The sequence below is a fragment of the Podarcis melisellensis genome, assembly GCF_964234715.1.
Source record: "Podarcis melisellensis genome assembly, contig: HAP1_SCAFFOLD_345, whole genome shotgun sequence".
Classification (NCBI taxonomy): Eukaryota; Metazoa; Chordata; class Lepidosauria; order Squamata; family Lacertidae; genus Podarcis; species Podarcis melisellensis.
In genome coordinates, this window is record NW_028112864.1 from 14,326 (window position 1) to 33,299 (window position 18,974).

Genomic DNA, 18,974 nt, shown 5'->3' on the forward strand with positions numbered 1-18,974 from the left:
GGCTATTAGCATCTCAACATTTCTTCTCCTACATCCCTCTGTAGGTAATGTAAGGGGTCAGAATCCAACACATCTGCCATGAAATTGCCAAGAACCTGTGGCTGTTGCAAAGAATAAGGTTCTTTGCAGGTGGTTGTAGTTAGACAAAAGCAGAAAGCATGAATGAATTACTGGGTTACTGCAACATGCTCTAAGAGGGGCTTTCCTTACACTTCATCAAACTTGATCTGAAAGCAGTTAGTGCAGAATGCTGCAGCACAATTGCACAGAACTCCTGCGTTCAGAGATCTGCACTGGTTGCCGATTTGCTTCCAGGTCAAGTTCAGGGTGTTAATATTAGATTATAAAGCCCTTAACAACTTGGGACCAGTTTACCTACTAGATCACAGGTTTTCTTTCTGCACCTGCTGAAAACATTCTACAAGCCTACACAGGTGCTTTGAAATTTGAAGTCATTTTAATCTGTTTCAGCAGTTTAACCTTTTTAAGTTTTGAAGTAGGGTTGGTGATTTCTTCTCCAGCACCTATTTTCCATTCCAGCTGATAATAGGAACTTTGTGATTAATGACACCTTTCCTTTTGTGTCCTGAATTGTAAACTTTGGGGCAAGGACTGTCTTATTGAGCTCTTCTGCTCCGGAAGAATATTCTTGGCCAAATAAAGAGGTAATAGGTAAAGGTAAAGGGACCCCTGACCATTAGGTCCAGTTGTGACCGACTCTGGGGTTGCACTCATCTCGCTTTATTGGCCGAGGGAGCCGGCATAGAGCTTCCGGGCCATGTGGCCAGCATGACTAAGCCGCTTCTGGCGAACTAGAGCAGTGCACGGAAACACCGTTTACCTTCCCGCCAGAAGTATTAATCTACTTGCACTTTGACGTGCTAGGTTGGCAGGAGCAGGGACCGAGCAATGGGAGCTCACCCCATCGCGGGGATTCGAACTGCCGACCTTCTGATTGGCAAGTCCTAGGCTCTGTGGTTTAACCCACAGCGCCACCCACGTTCCTAGAAAGAGGTAATACTGCCCCCATAAATAAATGTGGGGTGAGATGTAGCAAAAGCCATGTGGGCTCAGGCAAACCATACAATTCGAGTGTCTAGCATTCTTCAGTAGCCTGGCAGACGCCTCTTAGGAAGAATACAAAGCAGGGCATGATAGCAACAGCCCTCCCAAACTGCTGCTCCAGTTATGCCACTGGTACTTGGGAGATAGACTGCTTCCGAACATGGAGGTTTCATTGGGCAATGGTGGCTAACAGCCACCACTGACTCTCCTCTGGCACACAATTCATCACATCTCCTTTTAGACTTCTCTAACCAAGTGAGGACATCGCCTCCTCTCGCGGCAGGGGATCCTATGCATTTCTTTTGCATATCAAAACTGGGCTCATAGCACAGCTGCGACTGAAGGGGCAAGAGGGATAAAAATGAAACACACAAATCCTTCGTCTGCTCGAAGGAAAGTTTTTATTTGGGTAGCTTGTTTCGTTTTGAGCTTATTTCATGTTAGCGACTCAGGAGAGCAGTTAGGATGTTAAAAATAAGCGTTTCGAAACACCCAGTTAAAATGAGTCTAAAATTTCTGAAAATGGCAAATACTTGTTTTCTTCAAAGTCCACCCCCCCCCCCATGTTAGCACCATTTCTAAAGACAGAATCAACACACAGCATCATTGTTGAAAGGGGAATTCTACAACTACAGGCCGCACATTCCGGCTTCATTCACAAAACCGGCTACACCAGGGGTTGTCAATCTGGTCCCTACCGCCCACTAGTGGGCGTTTCAGGATTCTAGGTGGGCAGTAGGGGCTTCTATGGCACAAGCTGAACCCTCCTTCCATCGAGCACTGGTGGGCAGTAAGGAAATTTTACCATCAAGAAAGATGCGTTACTGGGTGGTAGGTATAAAAAGGTTGACTACTCCTTAGCTACACGATGGAGGGCTGCTCAAAGCTTTGCAGCTGTGCTTGACAACCTCTTTGCTCCTGCAGTCTGATGTAACTGACTGGAGGTTTGCCACGGACCTGCTGGGCCAACCATAGCGCCTGGCGGGTTGCATTCGCCTCGGTGGGCCACACAAGGCAAGATCCTGCTCTAATGCACAGCAAGTCTTTCATCTTCAAACGGGTTCAGCGGGGGAGTTCCGCCTGCAGAGGAAGCGGCTCCGTCGTCCAACACTTCTCACGACAACAACAACATCAACAATCAAAGTCCTTAACTTTAAAACACAACAGACAAAATTCACAACAGGTTTGGATTAATTCCTACCCTCCCTCCTTTTCTGCGAGGCAACTACGCCCACGACAGTTGTCCCCTTTCTCAGAATGGTTCAGCACGTAGCCATGCTTCTCACTGCTTTTCCTCCAGTTCCTCATCCGCCGTCAAAAGGTCTTCCTCGTCTTCCAGATCCAAGTCCTCCCTCGACCCCATGGTGCCTTGCGAGGAGGGCAGGTCTCCCAGAGAGAGCCTCCAGTCTTGTGGGACGAGGTGGCGATTCTTTCGGATGAAGGTCAGCATCTTCACGTTGGCCGGGGAGAGGTTCTTGGGGTGCCCCCTGTCCGCCAACGAACCGGCACCGCCGGAGACGTCTTCAGAGGGCACCGACGTGGGCGGGCACCCAAAATGGAACAGGGCCACCTTGAAGAGGGCCGGCCAGACCCCCATCTTCCCCTGCCAGTACAGCATGGGGTCGGCGTTCTCTCCGATATGGTCCACGTTGTCGTGGAGATACTCCTCCATCTCCCGTAGGGCCGCCGCTGCCCCTCCCTCGGATGCCAGGCCCATGGTCGGGTCGCTCTTGGTAATCGCCCGCCAGCGCTTCATGGTGAACTGCCAGGCCGCCGAGCCGGGGGGTCCGCTGGAGCCGCTGGGCTGCTGCGGGGACGAGCGCCCCATCGGGGAGAAGTCGGCGTCGGGCCCCGGAGGCACGTAGGACCTGGTGGCCAAATCGAGGATGTGCTCCCTCAGCATGGCTGCGTCGCCCGTGTCGGCCCCGCCAAGCTTCATGGTGGTGATGTCCCTGAAGCGGGGGTCGAGGAAGGCGGCCACTCGGCAGATGAGGGTGCCCTTCATCTCGCTCAACTGGTTTTGGGCTTCCAGGCAGTCCAGGGCCTGTGTGGTGAGGTGGGCCGCCGTGTTGTTGTTCTCCTGGTAGTACCTGGTCCTCAAGGCCCGCAGCTGCTCCTCCAGGAACCACAGCAGAGGGAGAGCCTGGCAGAGAGTGGCGTCTGGGCGGGTGACCAGCGTGGCAGCGTCCTCAAAGGGCTTGAGGATCTCCACCAAACACTTCACCACCTTCCAGTCCGGCGGCGTCAGGTGCAGCAAGGCGGCCTCCTCGTCTTGCTCGAAGATGGCGCTGACAGCTTGCCGCTCCCGGTAGAGGCTCTCCAGCATCCGCAGCGTGGAGTTGGATCTCCGGGGAGGTTCGTGCCCTGCCGGCTGCCGGTGCGAGCCCAGGATGGCCTGTGCCTCCAGCAAGCGGCGCCGGACCGCCGTTGAGCGCTTGTAGCGGGTGCAGATCCTCCGGGACGTCTTCAGCAGCCGGTCGACGTGGGCATCGGCCGACAAGAAGGCCTTCACCACCAGCTTCAGGCAGCGCGCCAGGCAAGGGACGTACTTAAGGCGCAGCTCGCGCACGGCCTTTGCCGTGTTGGCCCCGTCGTCCAGGACCACGCCCCCGGTCTTCAGGTCGTAGAGCCAGTCTTGCAGCACCTCCCTCAGCTTGTGGCAGATGTCCTCGGCCGAGCAGGGCCCCTCGAAGGCACACACCGACAAGGTGGCGTGATGCCGCGAGAGGACACCCGCCGACTCAGCCACCCAGTGCCCCGTCACCGACATGTAGGAGGCCGTCTGCTGGGCAGACCAGGTGTCTATGGCGATGTGTACCGTACGGCCAACGCTGCCCACCACCGCTTGGCGGACGGCTCGTGACACCACCTTGGACAGCTCGGGCACAGCCTTCGTGGCGAAGAACGCGCGCCCAGGGATTTTCCAGCGGGGCTGGGCAGTGGCCATCAGCCGGCGGAACCCGTCGCTTTCCACGTACGATGGGGGCTGCATGTCCACGGCGAGCATCCAGGCCGTTTCAGAAGCCAGCTGGATGGCTGCCGAGTGCGTCGGCGGGTAGTACGGCTGGTTCCTCTCCTGGCGCGCGGGCTGGAAGGCCGGGACGGGTGGCTCGGTCACCACGATGGTCGGGCCGTGTGGCCTCTCCTTCAGGGGCATCAGGGGCGAAGGAGGGACCACCGCGACACCCGGCAAGTGCAGCCCGTGGTGCACCTTCAGGTGTTTGTGGAGGGCCGTGGTGCCAGGGCGGGTGCCCCCGTCCTTGCCCCTGCGCACTCGCTTCTGGCAAGTGCTGCAGACAGCTACGCATGGCTCCCTGGGATCCAGGGTGAAATAATCCCACACGGCCGAGGTGGTTTTCTTGGGGGCGTGCGTGGGGATGCCGTCCACCACCAGCACTTCCCGTTCGCGGCCGCGCTTGTGATGGTGGTGGTGGGAAGAGGCCGAGACATGCGTCATGGGGGTGAAGAAATGAACCATCTCGATGCCCGCCCTGCCCATGGTGCCGGCGGGCATGTAGGTCCCCGGAGGAGCAGACTGCGGGTGGAGGACGTGGGGCGGGGAGAACGACACTCTCTCAATGACCTCCTCTCCATCGTCGTCCTCCTCCTTCTTGAGGTACGAGAGCATCTCTTGAGCCTCGGGGTGGCCGTGCTCCTTCGCCCCCAGCTGGTTGGACGCCGTTGGAGAGAAAGCGCCCAGTTCTGCCGCATCCTCGTCCTCCTCGTCTTCTTTCTCCTTCAGGTAGGAGAAGAGGTCGTGCACGGTTGTCGTCGACGGGCCGGGCTCCTCCTCCTCCTTCATTGCCGGCTGCAAAGAAACCGCCGGGGCAGCCATGACGGGGAACGGTTCCCGGGAAACGCCGGCTTCCAGCGCACCTGAGAAGTGAGTCTCCTGGAGGTGGATGGCCACGCCTCTCCGGGAGAAAGTTGCCAGCTGGGCTCTTCTGCCCCGGCCACGCCTTGGCATCATGGCAGAGGAGCCCTGGAAGGGGATGAAAAGGAACACAGGTGTTTCACTCCAGGCAGGCTCCCTCTGATCACTCAGAAGCCCAGCGGCTTCTTTTAAAAGCAGACACTCAAATGCAGGAAACAAAGGGCAATGTGCTGTCCCACCTTCATCTCCCCTCCCCTCCCCACAACTTTTCACACCGCAAGGGTGGGACATCTCTGTCAGCTCAAGGTTCTCATTACCATCTGGGCAATCTTTCATTGAACGTAATATCTGATGGCCTATTAAATGTGTTCCAAAATTGTTACTGCTTTGCTGCTGTTTTTAACATAGAATTGTAGAGCTGTGTGGGACCCTGAGGGTCATCTATGGCAACCCCCCTGCAATGCAGGAATCTTGCCCACAGCTGTCCCATGGTAGGCTCAACCTTCTGGTTAACAGGCAGATGCATCGACCCATTGTGCCATTACGTATTTTCTGCGTTGTTTTTTCTCGTGAACTGCCCTTAGATCTACCGATGAAGAGCAGTAGGGTTAGGTTACAGATAGGTAGCCGTGTTGGTCTGCCATAGTCAAAACAAAAAAAATTCCTTCCAGTAGCACCTTAAAGACCAACTAAGTTAGTTCTTGGTATGAGCTTTTGTGTGCATGCACACTTCTTCAGATACCAAAAGCTCATACCAAGAACTAACTTAGTTGGTCTTTAAGGTGCTACTGGAAGGAATTTTTTTTGTTTTGACTATGGCAGACCAACAAGGCTACCTATCTGTAACAGATAATACCCAGGCACTTTACCACAGATTGTGTCAAAAGGGGCTGGACCAAGGTATTTTGTAGATTCAGAGATCCTGAATGATCCTAAGAAAAGAAAGTACTGGGGGACCATAAATATGCAGTGTTTGAAACAGGGTTCTCAATATTCTCTGGTTGGCCTGTTATTTTCTCCTACCAATAGGTAACCTACATAAGGACTCTATATGGGCTCTTGGATACCCCATAAGGGGAAAAGGGCAGATTTGTTTACAACACCACTGAGTGGGAGCAATGGCCAGAGAATCCTACTGATTCTTGGGAGCAGGAAAATGGTAAATAAATGGAGTTGGGTGGGTATAGAGGGGGGCATACAGTGGGGCTGAAATCCTCCATCATAGCTCTTCACACACTATTTTGTTGCTAGTTACATGTAGGTAGCCGTGTTGGTCTGCCGTAGTCGAAACAAAATAAAAAATTCCTTCCAGTAGCACCTTAGAGACCAACTAAGTTTGTTATTGGTATGAGTTTTCGTGTGCTTAGTTGTTCTCTAAGGTGCTACTGGAAGGAATTTTTTTATTTTATTTTGTTGCTGACTCCATTTGCCCCAGTTATTTTCTTATGGTGCTACTTCATGCTCATGGCATTTTGCAAAGAGAGATAGGTCAGATCTGCCTCAAAGAGGCTTACAATTCAGTGGTACCTTGATTCTCAAATGCCTTGGTACTCAAACAACTTGGAACCCAAACACTGCAAACCCATGTTGTAAACAAAAAATGCCCTTTTCCCTGATGGGGTATCCAAGAGCCCATATAGAGTCCTTTCATAGGTTCCCTATTGGTAGGAGAAAATAACAGAGGCCAACCAGAGACTATTGAGAAACAAAGCAGCTAGTAAGCTTGATCTTTATTGATCTGTTGCAACAGGGTGCTCCCCTCACCCGCAGGAAAGGAGGAGGTACCCAGAACAATGGAGCGCAAGGCCTTATATAGACTTTTGAAATTGCTACCCTGTAGATCAAGACCACCCCCCAGAAACATCATATATCACAGAAGGGGTGTAGCTCAAGACCACCACCCCATATACATCATACCTACATCACAGAAGAGGTGGTCTAAAACATAAATTTGAATGTTGTTTTTCTCCTGTTGTTGTTTATCTCCTGTCTGGCAGGTTACTTGATTGGATTGCCTGGGGAACCTGACCAGTCTTTTGTAATGATAAATACTTAGTTCCTGGGCCAAGTCACAAGTTCACACCCTATTCATATCTTAAATGTGCCCTTAAGACAGGGTTTGTGAAGGAAAAGACAATGGGGAGGTTTCCCACTTTGACCTTGCAGAGAAATCATTTGCTCAGTTTGGGAATCAAAATGGTTTCAGGTTGGTCTTCCTGTGCTGATCTATGTACATGCTTGGTTGGTACACTTATGAACATTTAACATATACATAAGACCTCAACATTCCTATCACACCCAGAAGTAAGTGTTCCTGTTTGCCAACTTTTTTCAGAAGCCGAATATGCACCGTTTTGAGTGTTACGCTTCTGATTTGAGTAACACACTTCCGTTTTGCATGTTACGCTGAGATCTGTCTGCTTTTACTATTTATTTTGCATTTTTTGTTTTTGAGGCTCTTTTTTTGTTGACTGTGTGGAACCCAGTTCAGCCACTGATTGATTGATTGTGTGACTGCAGTACATTGTTTATTGCTTTCATTTTATGGATCAATGGTCTCGTTAGATAGTAAAATTCATGTTAAATTGTTATTGTAGTGGACTTTTAAAAGTCTGGAACGAATTAATACGTTTTGCATCACTTTCCATGGGAAAGCGCACCTTGGCTTTGGAACGCTTTGGTTTAGGAATGGACTTCCGGAACAGATTAAGTTTGAGAACCAAGGTACCACTGTATAGAAGTCCTCTATTTTCATCAGAGAAATGTTGGAAGGGGCGTTAGTATTGTCTACTGCCAGCAGCTCTCCGGGGATTTCGGCCAGGCAGGCAATATCCCCAGCCCTACGTCCCTATGCGCCTTCTACATGCATGGCACATGCTTCACTGCTGAGCTACAGCCCTTGGTGGTAGAGGTGCCGCTACTCTAGAAGTAACTCCCTCTCATGAGAAGTTCACCCAGCGTAGCCTTTTGCAGACCTCCTGCAGGAGCAGGAAGAAAACATTCTCCAAAGGTGTTTAAAGCTGGTTGGCAAATCCCACCACCGATTTCCTTTCCTAGCACCTTGACCAGAAGCTCTTGGATAGCAGGAACAATGAAGTATGCACCTTGTTGGGCTCCAAACTGCCCCCCCAGCCCCAGCCAGCATGCCCAATGGTCAGGGAGAATGGGAGCTGGAGTGCAGCAGCATCTGGAGAAACAGAGGGAACCCCCCCCCCCACTTTTGTTCATATCTATCTATTCTGATTGTCTATCGACATATTGTTTTGAATTGTTTTTCAATATTGCTTTTTTTTAATGCTGTAACCCGCCCTGTGCGCTTAGGGTTAAAGGCAGGTAATTAATAAACAAAGGAACACTATTGTTTCGTTTAACCAGTTAAAAGTCTTTCAACATGAAGGGAAGCAAGATTGAGAAGTTAAAGTATACCTTAAGAACCACTGTAAAATATTGGACGGTTAAGATGTTGAGAGGCTAGAAACAAAGAATTACAGCTGTAAATCGTAAATTAAAGGGGAAAACTTAATGAGAATATATAAAGAAATGGACTGAAGGGTTGCTGACACATTATAAAATAACAATGCAGAGAAGGGGAGGTATGGGGAAGTCATGTTTTATGTACTTGTTTGTGATGTGTTTGCTTTTCCTTTTTCCTTTACCCTTGTTCCCTGTTTTTTCTGTTTTGTAAAAATAATAAAAAAATCATTATAAAAAAAAGAGAAGTTCCCCTAACATGGGAAATGTAGAGAGACTAGCTCTAGCCTACCTTACAGGGTTGTTGTAATTTACTTTTTTTAGATGCTAGAGAAATATGCGTGAAATCTAAAACGTTACTGAAGAGAACAACAGTTAAATAAATAAATATTTTTTAAAAAGGGGGTGGGGGGAATCACCACTGCTACGCCTTTCCCCTCCCTCCTCCCCGCAGGCGTATTCTTTAACTGAACTCTCAGTGGCTTAAAAGGAGATGCAACGCCTTTCTCTGATACCGAAGCACGAGAGACAAAAGCGATCTTCGCCCTTAAAAGCGGGACACACTCACCAATCCAAGATGGAAGCTGCGCCGACTATCAGGAACAACCCAATCCCTCAGTTATTATTATTTTTTTGCAGAGATGGCTTGCAAGTAAGCGATACGCCTTATTGCAAAAAGACGCGCACGCGCAAAACGACGCCCGATTTTAAAAATACAGATGATCATTTATTTATTTTTTTAAAATGTCGCAGGCTATCTATTCCAAAACGATATATAAAAACGTAAAAAAGGAACAAAAAGCACCCGGAAGAAAACCCTAACACCCGGATGTTAAAAAAAAAACCTTACAGGAAACCTCACTTCCCATATTTCTTTTTTTCCTTCCGCAAAATTCATTGCACGACCCACACTTTCGTAGGTTTGCTTGGCGAGGGATTGGGAGCGAGGTGTCGATTCTTGTGCATAGCTCCTCGGAAGCAAGCCCCACTGAGATTTACTCCTAGCGAGTGCATTCGCAGTCCTACACGTTTACTCACTGAATTTTTCTGGGGCATTAGTACCAGGTGGGTGGTGAAAGGAACCGAATCCAGCCCTTAGCGTAAATTCTCATTTGCAATTATGCATCTTCGACACATACTGCATGCTAAAAAAGGAGAGAAAAATGCAACGATTGCTTTGATCCTCCCTGCATGTGTTTCCCGTCCCCTGCTCCAATTAAATCAACCCATCAGCCGGTATTTCAATTGTACGTAAAATAAATTCACGTTTCCTGCTTTTTAAAAATTTCACGGGATAATGCATTACAGCCCTTAATTATTTTCCTTATGAGAGCTTTGCAACCTAGCAACAGGCAAAAGTAGAGGAAAAGGCTGGATCCATTAATCTGATCTATCTAGGTCTGTTTGCTTGCTTTTCTAGCTAATATTTGAGTATATAATCAGGCTGGCTTTTTAATTCGAGGCAGCAGCTGAAATGTTTAGTTCACAGGCCTCCCGGGCCGCCCAATAGCACTCCAGCGTTCGAATCCTGGTCATTTACATCCTTGGAACGCTGGAGAGTGACGCAAGCTCGTCGCCGTCCAATAGCGACGTCGCACTTTGGAGCCCTCATTTCCATAAGCGTCCTATAAATACGGGAGCTCGTCAAGAGCACCACCACTCTTGTTTGAGGCTGCAGTTGAGCGACAAGACTGAAGATGCCTGAACCGGCCAAGTCCGCTCCCGCGGCCAAGAAGGGCTCCAAGAAGGCCATTACCAAGACGCAGAAGAAGGGCGACAAGAAGCGCAAGAAGAGCCGCAAGGAGAGCTACTCCATCTACGTCTACAAGGTGCTCAAGCAGGTCCACCCGGACACGGGCATCTCGTCCAAGGCCATGAGCATCATGAACTCCTTCGTCAACGACATCTTCGAGCGCATCGCGGCCGAGGCTTCCCGCCTGGCGCACTACAACAAGCGCTCCACCATCACCTCCCGGGAGATCCAGACCGCCGTCCGACTCCTGCTGCCCGGAGAGCTGGCCAAGCACGCCGTCTCCGAGGGCACCAAGGCCGTCACCAAGTACACCAGCTCCAAGTGAGCTGGGAGCCCTTTTTTCGGTTGCCTGGGAATGTGCTACAGAAACCCAAAGGCTCTTTTAAGAGCCACCCACTTTCTCATTTGAAAAGAGCTGTTCCACCTTGTATTAATGTGTTAATTCCCAACTATTCCCCTTCCGGGTGGGGGTTCCTTTGGTGTCCTGCTGTCGGGGTTTGGTGGGGAATAATGCCAATAGACGAGGGAGGGGGCAGAAAGAGATCGGCTGTATCTAACGTTATTCTTAAATCTGGGTCGACCAATTACAGTAATAGGTCTAATAATAGTGGTAATTATTATTTCGGTCAAAGGCCAGTTCATGATAGATCTGTATTAGTCTGATTCCTTTATTTCAATGGGCCTGTTTTAGTGGGGCTTAATGTTATCAGTGAAAACGTGTGTATGCCTAAAATAAAAGGTATGGCGAGACTGGTTGTTCTTAACCTGAAAAAACCTATAGGTTCAAAGCGCTGCTTTGCTCTTTGGTCGGGAGAGACTTTTGAGTTTCCCCGCGTTCTTCCTACACTGATCCCTTTAGGGGGGTTCTGAATGATTCCCCCCCCCGCCGCCATTAAATCCACGTTAGGACGACAAAGCCGTTTCCCCTCATTCTTTTTCTAAAGGCGCATGAGTAGGTCTCATTGAACTGAATGGGGTTTGCTTCTGAAGTAGCCTGGATTGCGCTAGAAATACAGGTCCTAACCCGGCACTAAACGGCCAGGTGGAAGTGATGCCCGAAGCTATTAAGCTGCTGCATTTATGTACTGCGATCTGCTTGTTTTAAATTAAAGAACGAAATATTCGGCAGCAAGATAGCCAGCGAGTGATAAACTGTGTTTGAGAACGCATTTATCAGCAGCCCGGCTAGCTCAGTCGGTAGAGCATGAGACTCTTAATCTCAGGGTCGTGGGTTCGAGCCCCACGTTGGGCGCGAGATTTTTCTTTACATTCTTTGGAAAAATATATATCAAAGACCACGGTGGGTAAACGACCACGGTGGGTAAAAGCTCACGCTCTTTCCACGCGTTTCCTGTATTGAAATAGTAATAAGTACCACAGACAGAATATTATGGACAGGTGATGAACTGTGTCACATGGCATAACTTTTAAAAAGGGCCTATATTGCATCTTGTATCCATTTCTTTTTAAAATACGCTCCTCATCAACACTTACGTATATGACCTAATCCCCATTTCCCACTTTAAAGAGTCCAGTGCCACAAGTGGTTTCTGTTTGTGTTTTTTTCTTTCCTAAATTGCTTCACCGCCCAAAAAGAAAACATTGCAAACACCTTCTTTGCAAATTAATTTCTGGAGACTGTGTCTGCTATGAAACACAGGAGCTGAAAGTAATCAAAGCCAGTAATCAAAGCCAGAAAACGATCGACTGTGTTAACAGAAGCCCAGTTTATTTTACATTTTTGAAGGCTGTCTTATGAGGTAGCTTTTCTTTTTAAGGAAAATCGTAGCGGCCCCTGGATGACCCCAAACCACAGCCTTCCAGTTAAGAGCCAAAGCCACTACTGGATTACGCTGGTTGAAAATCAATGATAGTTTAAAATAAGGTTACCAGATTTTTTCCAAAGAATCCGAGGAAACTTTAAAAAAAAATTTTTTAAAGTTATTTTTAAAAATTAAGAATTAATATCTTCTGTGGTCTCCTCTGATAGGAATTTTATGGTTTTAGATATATGGCAACGTTCATAACCACACGTACATAGATCAGCACAGGAAAGCCAACCTGGAACCATTTTGATTCCTAAACTGAGCAAATGTTTCTCTGCATGGTCAAAATGGAAAAGCGACAGGAGAAAACAACATGCAAATATTCTGTTTTAGACCGCCTTATCTGAGGGGTGGTCTTAGGTTACACCCCTTTTGTGATGAATGCATAATGTTTCTGGGGGTGGTCTTGATCTAGAGGATGGGAATTTCAAAAGTCTTTATAAGCCCTTGCACAGCAATTTTGGGGGTCCTCTTCCTCTCCTGCGTGTGAGGGGAGCACCCTGTTGCAACAGATCAATAAAGATCAAGCTTACTAGCTGCTTTGCTTCTCAATATTCTCTGGTTGGCCTCTGTTATTTTCTCCTACCAATAGGGAACCTATGTAAGGACTCTATATGGGCTCTTGGATACCCCATCAGGGAAAAGGGCATATTTTTATTTACAACACCTCTGTCACTCGGCCTTCCTCTGGGCCCCGGCCTGCTCTCTTGGAGCACTAGCCGCCGTGGAATAGACTCAGGTCGGGCCTGGGCTCGGCCTAATGTCCTTGCCCTCCCAGTGCTCTCCTATCTCTCCTCCTGAGCGGCGGCAGCGGTGCGGCAAGGTCAGGGCTCCCCTCTTTTTTCTCCTTCCTCTATCTCTCTCTTCCTTCTCCTTCTCCTCTCCTCCTTTTCCCTGTGTTGGTTCCGGGGTTTCCCTGGCCCCGGAGCACCACTGGGCAGTTGGCCACTCACACCCAGCTCAATTTGGGTCGCGGGGGGGGGGGGGGGGTCAGCGGTTATCCCAGTTGATGCACCAGGCATTCCTGGTTTGCCCTCGGCAGTGGCAGTGGCAGCCCATAGCCAGCCTGATAGTGCAATTGGTTCTGGCTGGCTTCAGGAGCTGCTCACGGCAGTGGCACCCACCATTTTGCCTTGCTGGAAGTCCCCATATGATATGTCTTGTGCCATTGAACCAATCACACAATATCAATTTCCAACTAATAAATCTACAACACTTAAAATATAAATCTGGTGACATTAAATGAAATCCAGGGATGGATTTGTAAATCTGGGGACTGTCCCGGGGAAACGGGGACGTCCGGTAACCATAGTTTAAAAGATGAAAAAGTAATTTTCTTTATTGACAAAACTTACCATACCATAACCACCCTTCTGAATCAAACCTCTATTTAGTTGAATATTCTGTACTAACTAGTCGGCATCCTGATGCTTCTGAAAAAGTCCACCAGGAGAGCATGAAGACAACAGACCCGGCTCCTGTGCTCTCCCTCTCAACTACTGGTATTCACAGGTACACTGCACCTCACAATGGAGGTTCCATCACTGATCTAATACCCATTCCTTTGTCAACCCTCTTTGTAAAACCACCTAGTCTTGTGACCATATCTGCCAGCAATACATATCATGAATTATGCGTGGTGTAAAGGGTTTTCCTATGTTGGTCCTCACACCAGTGCACATAAATTTCGCGGGATAGAACTGAGTCCTTTCTGTTGAGGTCAAGTGCAGACTCCCTTTCCTATGTGTGTTGTTTTTTATGAAGACTATGCAGCACCTTTATAGTAAAAATAGAAAAGATGTGTCTTTTTATTTAACTGGTGTATTTGACCATGGTCGTTGATGGATGGACTTCAGCTTAGAAACCGTATAAAACTTGTCAAGAAAACAATCGTTTCTCCCCGTCGGGGAATCGAACCCCGGTCTCCCGCGTGACAGGCGGGGATACTCACCACTATACTAACGAGGAAGTCACAGTTAAACCTTAGACAAAGCACCCTGCATTCCTGAGTTGCCACCTGGAAAGGGTCAGTAAGGAACTAACCAATCCCTTTATAGCGCGCGAATTTAAAATGTTGAAATTGTCCCGTTATTTTATACTTCCAAGCAGCGTCGTTGGACATGTTTAGCCCTTACATAATTAAGATTTTCTACTCACGCTTTCTCCACCCTTCTAAAATACGTTGATATTTCGTATCTATAAGCAAACTGGACACTTTTTTTAAAAAAACTGTTAGAAATCAATGTGATTGTTAAATTAACTTATTTAACTTGCATACATAAAACAAGCTCTAAAAGCTTTTAAAGGAAAGTTTTTACTCTTTTCCTCCGCCCATCGCAAACACACTCGCTAAGTATAACTTGAAGCGCTGAATCTTATGAAAAAGTCGAGACATTTCCCGCAGCACTTTTCATCCAAAGGCTGCTCTCCATACTGCTTAGCAGGGCACCCTACAACTCTACAATTAGATTATGATGTAACTGATGTTAAAGCCACGGCGGCTTATGTATTTTATACACAAAAGCGTGATCAGATCTTTTACTAAGAAAGTGGGTGGCTCTTAAAAGAGCCTTTGGGTTTCTGTAGCACATTCCCAGGCAACCGAAAAAAGGGCGCCCAGCTCACTTGGAGCTGGTGTACTTGGTGACGGCCTTGGTGCCCTCGGAGACGGCGTGCTTGGCCAGCTCTCCGGGCAGCAGGAGGCGCACGGCGGTCTGGATCTCCCGGGAGGTGATGGTGGAGCGCTTGTTGTAGTGCGCCAGGCGGGAAGCCTCGGCCGCGATGCGCTCGAAGATGTCGTTGACGAAGGAGTTCATGATGCTCATGGCCTTGGACGAGATGCCCGTGTCCGGGTGGACCTGCTTGAGCACCTTGTAGACGTAGATGGAGTAGCTCTCCTTCCTGCTCTTCTTGCGCTTCTTGTCGCCCTTCTTCTGGGTCTTGGTAATGGCCTTCTTGGAGCCCTTCTTGGCCGCGGGAGCGGACTTGGCCGGTTCAGGCATCTTCAACAATCAAATCACCACTACCGTAGAGCACAAGCAGTAAAAGAATGATGGTGTGGGATTCGCCGTCCCTTTATTTATAGGCTGGATAATGCAAATGAAGTTTCCAAAGATCTTAGTTACCATTGGACGAGACGTACGCTACCCTTACGCTATTGGAAGAGAGCCCATGCATTTCAAATCTCGCGCTGCAATTGGGTGTTTTAAAGAAACTTTTCTTATTGGCCTTTTTTAACAACAGTTAATTCTCATTGGCTGGAGGCGGCACCATTTTGATAGCTGGCCAATCCCTTTTCCCGCTTCTTTGGTACAGTGGCGCTTCTTCCTTCCTGGGAAGAATTAGACCCCGATCTCTTCTCATTCTCTAGGGAACTTTCTGCCCTGTTGTATGTTGTATACGGGTCTCGCGACAAAACTGTAAATTGGCAAAGTGCTGTTAAAAGTTGAGTAATCGAAGTACCCTTGTAAGAGCTTGCACTACATCTACACGATCCCCAGGAAGGAAGAATACTTGAGATTAAAATGAGAAAAAAGGCTCAGATGTTCTGAGGTTGAGCTCCAATATACAGCCGAAATAGCTCAGTTGGGAGAGCGTTAGACTGAAGATCTAAAGGTCCCTGGTTCGATCCCGGGTTTCGGCAGCTATTTTTTGGCCTTTGGTTCAGTTTGCTGAACTTTCAATTTCCTAGTACTGTATTTTATGAAGTTTTTGCTGTTAGCTTGAGTGTTCTTAAATTTTATGTTAATGTGTACTTCTGCTAAAAAAATACACCCAGAAATTGCACATTTAAACGCAGACCAACGGTTGGAAATGCCTGAAGGTGTGTGTTTTAAGCACAGAATATTTTAGTTGTTTTCCTTTGCAACTGTTGTATGCTGAAACTACAGAATTCATAGATTTACAATCTAATGCACGTCTTCAATCTTGAGTGCAGTAAATTTAGGTGCAAGCATATTTTCCTGCCTTACAATATGCTTAAAATCGTGTTGCAAACCTTGTATTTTTTAATATAATTAGAATTATTTTAAAATCACTTAACAGTGGCAGTTGCATAAGTATTGTGAACCTACCCAATACCCTGATCCACAATGCAGTTGAAAGCAAGTTACGTTGGTGACGCCCACTTTGGCCCCAACTCATAATTAATGTGTTAGTGCAATACGAAAATCCAAACATTTGTAATCGCTTCTGATAACAGAAGTATTATCGGCTTTTTAGGAAAATGTGGGCAACCCACCGCTACAGAAGGCAATGAGAATTCAGAAATATTTAAAAGGAAAATACATACAAGGAAATTGAGCTTATCACTAACGGAACGGAACAAATTAACCAAAGCTCTGTATGCTTCAAGGTATGTTTCTATGTATTTTGGACATTATTCCAATGATTCCAGTGCGTTAGGTAAAATAGCGTTAGCGATTGGCTCTTTTCCGGAAAAGTTGGGTGGCCCTGAAAAGGACCTTTTGTTAATGTTTTGGTCTATGGAAGCGGAGGAGCCGTTAACCGCCGAAGCCGTACAGAGTGCGGCCCTGGCGCTTGAGAGCGTACACCACGTCCATGGCGGTGACCGTCTTCCTCTTGGCGTGCTCGGTGTAGGTGACGGCGTCGCGAATGACGTTCTCAAGGAAGACCTTGAGGACGCCGCGGGTCTCCTCGTAAATGAGCCCGGAGATGCGCTTGACTCCTCCGCGGCGAGCGAGGCGGCGGATGGCGGGCTTGGTGATGCCCTGGATGTTGTCGCGGAGCACTTTGCGGTGCCTCTTGGCGCCTCCTTTCCCCAGCCCCTTGCCTCCCTTTCCACGTCCCGACATCTTCCTAAAGAATTGCTTCCAACGCACACTGCGAAACGGCTCCCGAAAAAACTGCCCTTAAATAGTTTGAATCCGACCAGAATGAAAACTTCAACAATGAGCTACGTATTTGCAAACGCGTCACGCCTCCGTGCACATGAGCTGACGCTATCCAATCAACGATGAAGAGCTATTTAAAACTAACCAATCAAACACTCTCCGGCAAATGGTAGCGGAAGCGCTATTTGGCGCCTCTCTCTGTCTCTGATCAAAAGAGGATTTTTGTGCAGTCCTGGCGTATGCGTGCTTTTGGGCGGAAGTAAAAATCCCACTTGAAGTTACCTCTTCGAGAATAGTATCATATTCATTCTCGGCCTAGCCTCCTTCAAGCGAGGAGGGACTATTGATTGGCTTCGTGGAAGCGGAATTTCCCTTTTTAATTGCTAATTTTAACTCCACATCCTGCTGTGGGGACAACATGAATCTGCTGGTACGAAAATAAATGTAAGGAAGCAGGCATCGCCTCCGCGGTAAATAGACAGATGCATGTGGTGATTAAAAGTAAAAATATAGGTTCGGATTTTAGCTTTTAGAGAAAAACCATCTTTTGTTCCTAAAGTCAACCACAGAATTCGCAGTACGTGCAGCACCACTGACGAAAATAATACACACTCCAGTAAGGCGTGGGAGCTGTTTTCAATTTGGTGCTCAAAACGTACAGGTGAGGGGATACTATGAGGGGGAAGGGCATTATGGCATGTATCCAAGTTACAGAAACGGGGTTCTACCCTTCTCTCCCTGCGCGTCAGACAAGCCTCTGGAGCACATTTCGAGGGCGTATGGGTGTTGCAGAGTAGAGGAGAAAATAATGTTCAAAGGGAAGTGTGAGCGGCACAATAGCGTTTTCTTCAATCCCAGAATCTAAATTGCTTTCCCATTAGCAGCGGCACAAAGGTCATCTCCTCATCACCAGCACACTCAGTTGTCAGAATGATTCTTTAATTTGGGGAGTTTCATTAGTTTTACGATGGACAGAAATCTATGCCTTCTAAGGTTCTGCAGGAGAAATGTCGCCTTTCGCTGGCTGGCGCTGGAACAGAAGAGGGGGTCCGTCGCTCTGTGGGGAGAGGATAGAGCACAAGCAGGCTTTGTGTGCATGCAAAGGGATCCTGCGTTCAATGACAGGCAGGACTGAGAAGTAAAAACCTGCCCAAGAGCTAGATGGACCCGTTGCCTGGCTTGGGAAATGACAGGTTCTTATATAGAGCAACAACTATACTGTATATAGCTCTTACAAGGAAACTGGGTTGCTTAAATGGGGTCAATAGGGATCATTTTTCTAATGAGAAGGAAAGCTTCACATGATAAACCAATGTTAGTCAATAAGTGTATTGATCTATATAGAGTGATTCAGGGAGTAGAATTAATTCCTTAGACTACTAGGGAGATACTGAAGTTATAATCCCCACTGTGGAAGGATGTGTGGATCCAGAATTGGCCTACACAATCACTTACAGACTCATTGTTAAAACTGTGTTTATGGAAGACAATCTTACTCGGCTACAAGTGATCGCCAAAGAAGAAAAGAATAATCGACAAGTCTTTTATCCCTAATGGTCAAGTACGTTATAGACTTTGAGAGAAGGAAAAGACACACTGTAGGGCACCCACCTTATATTTCAGCTCTCGTCTCAGATGAATTCTACTGAATCCAAGTTTTACTCAGTTCCTTTGGAAAAAAGCAATGTGTGTGGGAGCTTGATCCAAGGAAGAAAGATGACAAAGATAACCAGAGAAATCCAAATGGCCTAAAATGATTGGAGACCTCTGTTCAGGTATTCCTGAATGGGTGTTGATTGACACTTAGTAAATACAAATCCATAGTGGGGCATGTTGTTGTGCTCAGGTCTTGCTTGGGAACCTGGTGGACCAGAATCCTTGACTAGATGTGTCTTTTTTAGCCTGATCCAGCAGGGGGATTCCTACAATTTTATGGGATTGCTGGAGTACACCTTGGTCTGCTCTAGCAGGTTTCTTGCTCTGCTTAAGTGTTACACCATTTTAGGAGGAGTAAAAAAGCAGCCAGCACACCTCACCCTGAATATCTAACGCCATCTAGGTTGCTTATGCCAGATAATTTCTAGGAGAAATAAACAAGAGTCCATCGCATTGTTGAGATCAGGCAGAATGTA

At 47.8% G+C, this 18,974-nt stretch overlaps 2 protein-coding genes and 2 pseudogenes across 5 annotated transcripts; 1 reads left to right on the forward strand and 3 right to left on the reverse strand.

Annotated features, from left to right (window-relative positions):
• Positions 1-1,447: 1,447 nt before the first annotated feature.
• Positions 1,448-9,820, reverse strand: LOC309362463 (zinc finger BED domain-containing protein 6-like). Of its 2 annotated transcripts, XM_081931814.1 has the most exons (3): positions 8,979-9,820; positions 7,915-8,126; positions 1,448-5,047 (listed from the first exon to the last, which is right to left on the reverse strand). In XM_081931814.1, the coding sequence occupies exon 3, from the start codon at positions 5,033-5,035 to the stop codon at positions 2,348-2,350; it is 2,688 nt and encodes an 895-aa protein (XP_081787940.1). In that variant the 5' UTR covers positions 5,036-5,047; positions 7,915-8,126; positions 8,979-9,820; the 3' UTR covers positions 1,448-2,347. The 2 variants fall into 2 exon arrangements, with proteins under 2 accessions (XP_081787940.1, XP_081787939.1); XM_081931813.1 differs by lacking the exon at positions 7,915-8,126 and having other exon boundaries at positions 8,979-9,819.
• A 266-nt stretch (positions 9,821-10,086) lies between these two features.
• Positions 10,087-10,913, forward strand: LOC309362455 (histone H2B 1/2/3/4/6 pseudogene; annotated as a pseudogene). Its single transcript has one exon. The product of its transcript is annotated as a histone H2B 1/2/3/4/6 pseudogene (transcript).
• A 3,609-nt stretch (positions 10,914-14,522) lies between these two features.
• On the reverse strand, positions 14,523-15,266 carry LOC309362461 (histone H2B 1/2/3/4/6 pseudogene; annotated as a pseudogene). Its single transcript has one exon. The product of its transcript is annotated as a histone H2B 1/2/3/4/6 pseudogene (transcript).
• Positions 15,267-16,322: 1,056 nt separating this feature from the next.
• On the reverse strand, positions 16,323-16,865 carry LOC309362462 (histone H4). The gene has a single exon (XM_081931812.1). It carries the CDS (start codon positions 16,801-16,803, stop codon positions 16,492-16,494), a length of 312 nt encoding a protein of 103 aa, XP_081787938.1. The 5' UTR covers positions 16,804-16,865; the 3' UTR covers positions 16,323-16,491.
• Positions 16,866-18,974: the final 2,109 nt, after the last annotated feature.

Bases quoted from the DNA above. Each gene is read 5' to 3' on its own strand.
- LOC309362463 (XM_081931814.1), bottom strand. From the start codon at position 5,035: ATGATGCCAAGGCGTGGCCGGGGCAGAAGAGCCCAGCTGGCAACTTTC.
- LOC309362462 (XM_081931812.1), bottom strand. From the start codon at position 16,803: ATGTCGGGACGTGGAAAGGGAGGCAAGGGGCTGGGGAAAGGAGGCGCC.